The sequence below is a fragment of the Acinonyx jubatus genome, chromosome D2 (assembly GCF_027475565.1).
Source record: "Acinonyx jubatus isolate Ajub_Pintada_27869175 chromosome D2, VMU_Ajub_asm_v1.0, whole genome shotgun sequence".
Classification (NCBI taxonomy): domain Eukaryota; kingdom Metazoa; phylum Chordata; class Mammalia; order Carnivora; family Felidae; genus Acinonyx; species Acinonyx jubatus.
This window is the reverse complement of record NC_069393.1, coordinates 69297381-69305794: the sequence shown is the minus strand read 5'-3', so window position 1 is coordinate 69305794 and position 8414 is coordinate 69297381. Positions and strand designations below refer to the sequence as shown.

The window sequence follows — 8414 nt, the reverse complement described above, 5'->3', positions numbered from 1 at the left end:
GTTTAATATAAACAAGTCTTTCTATCTTGCTGTGCAATTTGCACAGTGTGAGGTAGAAACCCCTCAGCCTGACCACCGAGGCGCGCGGGGACTGCAGGTTTGCCCTACAAACAGAAAGCAAGGTGACGCTTGTTCCAAGAATAGCTTAAAATTTCTTGAAACGTTCCTTTGCATCCATCCTTTCCCTCTGCTTTAAGAACAGGAACCATCATTACTCAGGAATTAACAGGAACTTTCTCTGGAAAGCAAAGGGAACATGTCCTGACAACTGTCATTTCCCCTTCTCTCTCCGGTTGACTGCTCCTGTTCCCGGGAATGGGACGGAAGCCCAGTTGATAGACTCCCTGCTTCTCCTTTCTACTACCCAGTCCTCGAAGCAAGTGTCAAAAACCACCTGGAAATGGGGGTGGGGGGTGGGGGGGAGACAACCCCCCCAAACGGAAGATGCATCACACGCACACACCAAAGAAGGCCGAAGCACGCACAGAAAAAAAGAACCAAGACAAATCTGCAAGCCACTCTCCCAGCCCTCCCCAAACTTTCCTTTCTGTGCAACGGTCCGCGGCTTTTGCGTTCGCCTTGGAGGATTCAGACCAGCTTTGCGGGCTTTGAGTTCACCTGCTCTGGGGCTTGCGTAAACACGGATCTCTCTCCCCTGGGAAGCCAGTGGGGGCGCCTGGGCGTTCTCGCTCCCGGGGCGCGGGCGGCGGCCGCGGGACCCTACACCTTGGATTCCGAGGCGCCCGCGGGGCGGCCCGGCTCGTCCAGGCTCGAGTCGCTGTCCGCCGCCGCCGCCCCGCCGTTGCAGCCGGCCCAGGGCTCCAGCAGGCGCGCGGGCGGCGCGGCCCCGACGTCGTCGTCGTCGTCCTCGTCCGAGGCGGCCCCCGGCGACGGCGGCGGCCGGGTCCCCGGCAGGCAGCCGGAGGCGCGCGGCCGGTCGCCGGCGGCCGCGTGGCCCCCGCGGGCGGCCCGGCGCGCGAAGCAGAGCAGGCGCTGGAAGGCCTTGCGGAAGTCGGGGCTGCGGCAGTAGATGATGGGGTTGAAGGCCGAGTTGGCGTAGCCCAGCCAGTTGAAGAAGACGAAGAGGCGGTCGGGCACCAGGTCGCGGTGGAAGGCCTTGACCACGTTGGCCAGGAAGAAGGGCAGCCAGCAGAGCGTGAACACGCCCATGATGATGCCCAGCGTCTTGAGCGCCTTCTGCTCGCGCAGGGCCACGAGGCGCGAGGGCCGCCGCTTGCTGATGCGCCCGTTGGCCAGCGGGGCGGCGGCGGCGGCGGCGGCGGCCGCGGGGCGCGGGGAGCCGGGCGCGGGCGCGGGCGAGGGGGGCCGCGCCGGGCCGCTGAGGAAGCGGCGCTCGCAGCTGTCGATCTTCTTCACTTGCTTCTGGGCCTCGCGGAACACCCGCAGGTACACGAAGGCCATGATGCACAGGGGCACGTAGAAGGACACGACGGACGAGGCGATGGCGTAGGCCCGGTTGGTGACGAAATCGCAGCACTTGGGGTCGTTGTAGCAGCGGCGCGCCTCGTCGCCCTCGGCCCGCCACCAGTGCATGAGGATGGGCAGGAAGGACACCAGGGCCGAGATGGCCCACACGGTGCACACCAGGGCCCGCGCCCGCGCGCGGGTCAGCAGGCTCTGGTAGCGGAAGGGCGACGTGATGGCGAGGTAGCGGTCCAGGGCGATGACACACAGGGTCTCGATGCTGGCCGTCACGCACAGCACATCCACCGAGGTCCAGAGCTCGCAGAAGAAGGAGCCGTACTCCCAGCGGCCCCGCATGACGATGGTGGCCCCGAACGGCACCACCAGCAGCCCCATGACGAGGTCGGCGCTGGCCAGGGACATGATGAAGAGGTTGGTGAGCGTCTGCAGCCGCGGCGTCTTGGCGATGGCCACGATCACCAGGACGTTGCCCGCCACGATGAGCAGCACGATGAGCGCCATCAGCAGGCCTATGCCCGCCGTCCACTGCTGCGACAGCGGCGCGGGGCCCTCGCTGGTCGGGGTCAGCGGCGAGGCGGACGGCGACGCGGGCACCAGCAGTCGCGCCGCCGTGGCCGCGCCGTCGGGAAGCGGCGCGGCCGACGACAGGTTGCAGGGCTCGGAGGCGCCCAGGGCGAGCGCCCCCGCGCCCATGCCGAGCTGCGGAGGCCGGGGGCGGGGGGTGTGGCGGGGCTGGGCCGTGGTTGGGGAACACCCCAGGGGCCCGGGCGGCGGGGCGCGCGGAGGGAGGTCGCGGCCAGGTCAGGGCAGCCGCTGCGCGGGGCCGGAGGCATGGGCGCCGGGCGCCTTCCCCGCCGGAGCCGTGCGCTGTCGCCGCCGCCGCCGCCGCCGCTGCTGCTGGAGCCGCTGCCGCTGCTGGAACAGCCGCCGGGACCTCAGCATGTTTCTGAGCGTGCTGAGCCCGCAGCCCCGGCACCCAGCACCCACCCCACCCCGCTCCCACTCCCCCAAGCCAACCCCCGGGACCTCGCGTCAGGCTCCTGCAGCCAATCCGGGCAAAGGCACGCCCCTATCTTGTTTCCCCCCCCACCCCCCGCACCCTCCCACCTCCCGCACCCCCCTCCCACCGGCCGTTCTGCTGCTCGGGGGAGTCCGGGGGCAGATCGCCGCACGAGCGCCGCCCCCGCCCCCGCCGGTTCCTGCGGGCGCGCCCTTCCCGCGCTCGCGGGTTCCGGGGCCCCGTGCCCTTCTACCCCACCACTGCGCCCGGCTCCCACCCCCGTCCCCGCCGCTCCCCGAAGCTCCCACTCTCTCCCGCAGTCCGCCCCCTCTCGCGCCCTTTCTGCCTCTGGCGTTTGGCTCTCTCCTTGCGCCCCCGCTCCACCGGCATCCTCTCCACCTCCAGTGCCCAGGTTCCCTGCCGAGCCGAGCGCGTGTTCGCCTTAGCGGGGAGGGGACCTCGGCGTTCTCCCAGCGCCGGAGCGCCTCGGACAATCTGTCCGCTGGGGTTGGAGGAGTTCGGCTGCCGGGTTGTTTCTCGGATCCGGCAGCCTTGAAGAGTGTGTTGTAAAACCCTTCCCCCGTCAAGAGGGGACCCAGCCAGCCTGCGTCCTGCCAGCTCGGGGGACCGGAGGCGGGTGTCAGTGGTTAGAGGAAAACTTTCCAGCAGAGCGCCTTGCCGCCTTGCCGGAGCAAACCTGGCATCTGTCAAGAACGCTCTCTGTGCGCTCTTCCTGCAAGGAGCTTCTGTTCCAGTGCAGTAGACGCAGAAGGCAAGCGAAGGTTTGTGCATCTGAACAGCTAACGCTGAGGACCAGTTGGAAAATCACAGGCTCCTCAGCCCCAGCTAATTACTACGTGAGTATGACGCCACGGTGTGTGTCGATATTAAAAAGAGAGGCTCAGGGAAACACAAGTGTGAACGTAGAGTAAATGACACCGCCAAGAACAAGGAACACATTTGATTGCATTTCAGACTCCCCACGTTCAGTGATAACACCTGTATTTTGTGTTTTATTACTCACATGGTTTTATATTTTGAGCTGGGTCACTGCAAACAAAAAGGTGCTGTTCGTTTTGGTTGACGTCATGAGCTGACATTTCAGATTCCTCGCGCTCGGCTTGCCTGTTTTCTCCTTTGCCCAAGTTCCCAGATTCTCAAAACTCTAGGATTAGTTTTGGAGGGATGAGAGGAGAAAATATGTAAATACTCAGGAGGGTTAATATCCTATAGCGTTTAAAGTTCTATCCCTGGTTTTCCAGTCGGCCAATGAATCAGTTTGAAATTGGTGAGTTGTTAGCCCAGCTGTGGGTGGATTCTATGTAGGGAACAGCCACCATGAACACAGTGTAACAGTGCGACTGCAAGCCCCCTCTCTATTCTGGCCATGGTGACGTCCTCAGCTCAGCCTTGAAAATAAAAAGCCTTTAATGGAATCCTTGAGAAGTAAACAGCTTCTAAATACCCATGTAAGGGTGCCTGAAAACGTTATACAATGCTCACACTGGGTATCTTCCTAGCACTGGAAGAAAAAGAATACAGTCTGGAAGGAACCCCAACATCTGGACCAAACTCAAATTCTTACCTTGCAGAGAGAGACTGAATTTCACAGCAACCCCAGTCAGGAGCTTAAAAGCAATGCTGATTCAGTTTATAAAGTCAAGCAGTTTTAACTACCTTCTCTTAACTTAAATCCAAACGTAAATTTGCTTTAGGCCCAAACTGGATAGTCAATCAGTGTTTCAGGGCAGGTGGGTGTGGGTGATTTGTTTATTCACCCTTTTGCGCCAGGACTTGGCAGCCTAGTTCTGCCAAGTCGGGAAGGTTGAGAAGGGGGAACAAGGAAAGGAGGAGGGCTAGAAAGAGGGGAGGGACAGGGATGGCACCCTGAGTTTAGAGTAAGCTCACGAGAGCCTTAGTTACCTGTCACTGCAAACTTGTCTCCCCTTCAGGCTTCCTTCTGTTCCCTCCTCCCTCGAAAGACAGCCTCAAAATAGCCGAGGGGTGGGAAAGAGTTGAATCTGATGCAGCCCAGGAAAGGGGTTCTGAGTGCCCGGCCATGGAGTGAGGTGTAGGGAATGTGGGAGGAGACCTTCTATCCTGCTCCATCTTCTGTCAAGAGGTGTTGCTGGAATACTGTGTGCCAAGCTTAAGTGCCCATGATGGGCCAGGGGATTGCATTTCTGTGAGCGATAAAGCCAGAACATGGTTGGAGAGGTTCAGTACAGAGGCCCGGATGCCAGTAACGTTACCATAGGTGTAAATATCTATGTATTTGCATGCATAGATATTATGGATAGATACATGTATTTGCGTATGTACGTACATGTGTAAACATACCATGTATTTGAGCGTGAGATTTGACTTGCCACAAAACTCTCCTGAAACTTTTTTTTCCTGTTAAATCAGAGATATGTCAAATTTCCCCAAATTTCTGGATAATAAATACATTAAATCACAAATATTCAAAACCGGAAGTTTATTTAAAAAAAAATTTTTTTAATGTTTATTTATTTTTGAGACAGAGAGAGAGACAGAGCATGAACGGGGAAGGGTCAGAGAGAGAGGGAGACACAGAATCTGAAACAGGCTCCAGGCTCTGAGCTGTCAGCATAGAGCCCGATGCGGGGCTCGAACTCACGGACCGTGTGATCACGACCTGAGCTGAGGTCCGACGCTCAACCGACTGAGCCACCCAGGTGCCCCAAAACCAGAAGGTTATTTTAATAGGAGTTCCAACATAGAGCTGCAGGTGTAAAGGGGTCCCTGGCATTTTGAGGCTTTCTTTCAGTTATACTTATGGAAAAGTTTGAAATAGTCTGTGCTCAACTAGAGTTGGCTTTCTTTTTTTTTTTTAAGTTTAAAATTTTTTTTTTATTTTAATGTTTGCTTATTTTTGATGGAGAAGGACTGGATATGATTGGGAGAGGGGCAGAGAGAGAGGGAGACTCAGAAACCGAAGCAGGCTCCAGGCTCTGAGCTATCGGCACAGAGCCCAACGCGGGGATCAAACCCATGATCTGTGGGACCATGACCTGAGCTGAAGTCTGCTGCTCACCTGACTGAGCCACCCAGGCACCCCAGAGTTAGCTTTCTTTTAAATAACATGTTCTCAGATCTCCTTTAAATCCTACATTCCATGACGCTTTTGGGGGGACCTTTTTGAGCTAACTTTCTTTTTGCCCTTAGAGGAGGATATAGATTAAGAAGAAAAGGTACAACATATCCCCTTATACAGGTATCACATGTTGCAAATTCAAAATGAAACTCCGCCACGTCCCCATTCCCTCCTGGAGATTGCAGAAAGGAATCAGTTCTTAGGAACCCACTGATTGGACAGTAGTTTACAAACAACGGAAAGCTCCAAAGATAAATGCTGATAAGCACGTGGAGAGGTAGTAGGCTTCTTCCCCCTCCCATTTCCTACCCCCACCTCTGTTCCATCCCTCTCGCACCGTTCCATATCTGAATGTGCCACGGTTTCCCTTTGATCTCCCAGTCTCTGTATCTCCCTGCTCCATTTAATCTGGGATACCATAGCTAAGTTAATATTTCTAACATGCTGCTTTGAAGCAAGATGCTTTTGTGTTCAGAAACCTTAACTCCTCAACTTGGCATTTAAAAGTCCAGTTCCAAATGGCCTTTCTAGAATTATCTTGTCCCTGTCACCCTAACTTGCAGTTCTGTGTTCTTTTTCCTTTTTGGATCTGTACTCTTCGTCTTTTTTTTTTTTTCTTTTCTTTTTTCTTTTTTGCATCTGTGGTCTTTCTCATTCTTATGGGGTTCTTTCCACTAAGAATCTCCTCCTTCATGTCCATTTCAATGGATTCAGTATTCAAGATTTGGCTGGTATGTTTTTTATTTATTTATTTTACAGTCATCCCTGCCCACTGTTTCTGGAAATGATCCCTCCTTCCTCCACCTATAGTAATTACTTTGCTAATTGCATTTCACAAGGCAATTAACAATATATTGCCTTTCGACACCTCATATTGTTTTCCTAATTTTCATCTGTTTTTCTTTTCTCTTCTCATATGGATTGTAAGCTCTAGAGCCAGAACTGTCCCATAGTTTTTATATTTCCCATGTTTATTCATATTTACTTAATTCACATTAAGCTTTGAGTCATAAATAGTTAATGTTTAATTAATTAAAATCTCATTTTTACTAGCATGGAGACATAATTGAGTGTTTTTGGAGTTACAGTCTCCCCTCATGCTTAGAATTTGCAGTAAAAATTCATATTCCTATAGTCCAGTCCACTTTTTCATGTAAGCATTACAAACTATAAAATTCAAGGTAGGCTCGTGAGATAAATAAATCTATATCATACTCAGTAATGAATAAAGTGGGACACACGTCATGGGTTTTCGAAAGGGGTCACATAAGTCCACATCGATGAAAAGCACGACCTAATCTTCATAAATATTTCAGGTGAATGACCTTTTTCCTCAGCTTTCATTTGTGATACCATATATACAGGCATTTCTGCTCTGTGAGGATAGCTGATGACTGGAATCTCATTTCAAGTTCTAGATTGAATTAAAGGTCTGCCCAGGAGTGATTGGTAGTATTTACACCCACCTGTGGTTGTCAGCCATGAGCTTGGCTAACACGTTTCCATTCTTGTGTTGAGTTTTGACTCTTTTGATAAAAATAAGAGTTAATAGCCCAACTGGACAACTGCTGGGATGTGGGCCAAAGGACATCTTGGGGGGAATTTCCAAGCAAAGCCCCAAGAAGTGTATCAAACCGGTAAGTTAGCAAAATTTGCCTTGAGGCTGATGGTAAATGGCGGGATTTGTTAATCAGAGCTCAAGCGGCTGTTTCAGAGGAAAGATACATAACTTTTCCCATCAAGCAAAACTGCTAAAACAGTCACTCAGGGCTAACTAACCAAAGAACAGCCTGCACCCGTGGCTGGCACTTAAGGTCATATGCTGGGTTGGCAGCCACAATTTACACAGGGGCAAGCAACTCCATCCATTGTGATAAGAACGAGGACAGTGTAATCACTGCAAAGCCTGGACTGTTTGGAAAATTCAAAAGCTCTCCTCTCTCCCACTTCCTCCCTCTTTCCCACCTCCTCCTCTTCCTGGTGTGTCCAATGACTACACTGAGCAACGCTAGAGCCAATAAAAATATTTTTCAAAATTTGGCTGTACTGGCAAGTGTTCCGACCCGGGAGGCAGAAGATCCAGGTTTGTATCCTGGCTTTGTCACTTTTCGGTTTGACCTTCTGCAGTGGCTTCATCTTTAAAATGGATTTACCCTCGGTTCATGGTAAATGTATGTGAATGTATGCGAAAGCTTCTTGAAATCTCACATAGCACCGTGTGTTTGTGACACGTCAAATTCCGTCTGATCCAATCCTCATGACATTTCAGCACACGAAAGGGGTCAGTTTGCTCGTATGAGAAGTCCATTCAGTTAAATAAGCTTCTCTTTATCAGTTGAGCTCTTTTCTCGCACCAGACATTAATATGACTCAGAGGCTGGATCAGAGTGAAGTGTGTTTAAATGCTTTTATCTTTGGTAAATTATCTTTTTAAAAAAAGTCCCCCCCCTCCCTTTTCTTGTGTGCCCTTCCCTAGTATATGCCCTATTCTATTTTTTTAAAGGTATTTGTTTATTTGAGTCGCTGAAATAAATTCCTTTAAAGTATTTCGGTGGTGAAATATTAGAAGTAAAGGAAGGATTTTTTCCCTCAAGTCATCTACTTAGTGCCATGACTAGTAACTTAAAAAAAAAAAAAAAAAGAGGAAGGCAGTGCAATATAAAACTAAAGCCAACTTTCAAAAATTCTGTTCTTGGGGCACCTGGGTGGCTCAGTTGGGTAAACGTCCCGACTCTTGATTTCGGCTCAGGTCTTGATCTCATGGTTGGTGGGTTCGAGCCCCGCGTCAGGCTCTGTGCTGACAGCACGGAGCCTGCTTGGGATTCTCTCTCCCTCTCTCTCTGACCCCCC

The 8414-nt window shown here is 52.5% G+C and overlaps 1 protein-coding gene and 1 long non-coding RNA gene across 7 annotated transcripts in view; one reads left to right on the top strand and one right to left on the bottom strand.

Annotated features, from left to right (window-relative positions):
* Nucleotides 1-683: 683 nt before the first annotated feature.
* Nucleotides 684-2272, bottom strand: ADRB1 (adrenoceptor beta 1). Its single transcript, XM_027063138.2, has one exon. The coding sequence runs from the start codon at nucleotides 2137-2139 to the stop codon at nucleotides 721-723; it is 1419 nt and encodes a 472-aa protein (XP_026918939.1). The 5' UTR covers nucleotides 2140-2272; the 3' UTR covers nucleotides 684-720.
* A 658-nt stretch (nucleotides 2273-2930) lies between these two features.
* LOC113600302 (uncharacterized) overlaps nucleotides 2931-8414 on the top strand; it is an 85895-nt gene continuing 80411 nt past the window's right edge. For all 6 annotated transcript variants that reach the window (XR_008292214.1, XR_003421305.2, XR_008292213.1 and 3 more), the window contains exon 1: nucleotides 2931-3303. This is a non-coding gene — a long non-coding RNA (uncharacterized LOC113600302). The remainder of the gene's footprint in view (nucleotides 3304-8414) is intronic.

What these genes read in the sequence shown, in the direction of transcription:
- ADRB1 (XM_027063138.2), bottom strand. Translation starts at nt 2,139, where the DNA reads ATGGGCGCGGGGGCGCTCGCCCTGGGCGCCTCCGAGCCCTGCAACCTG.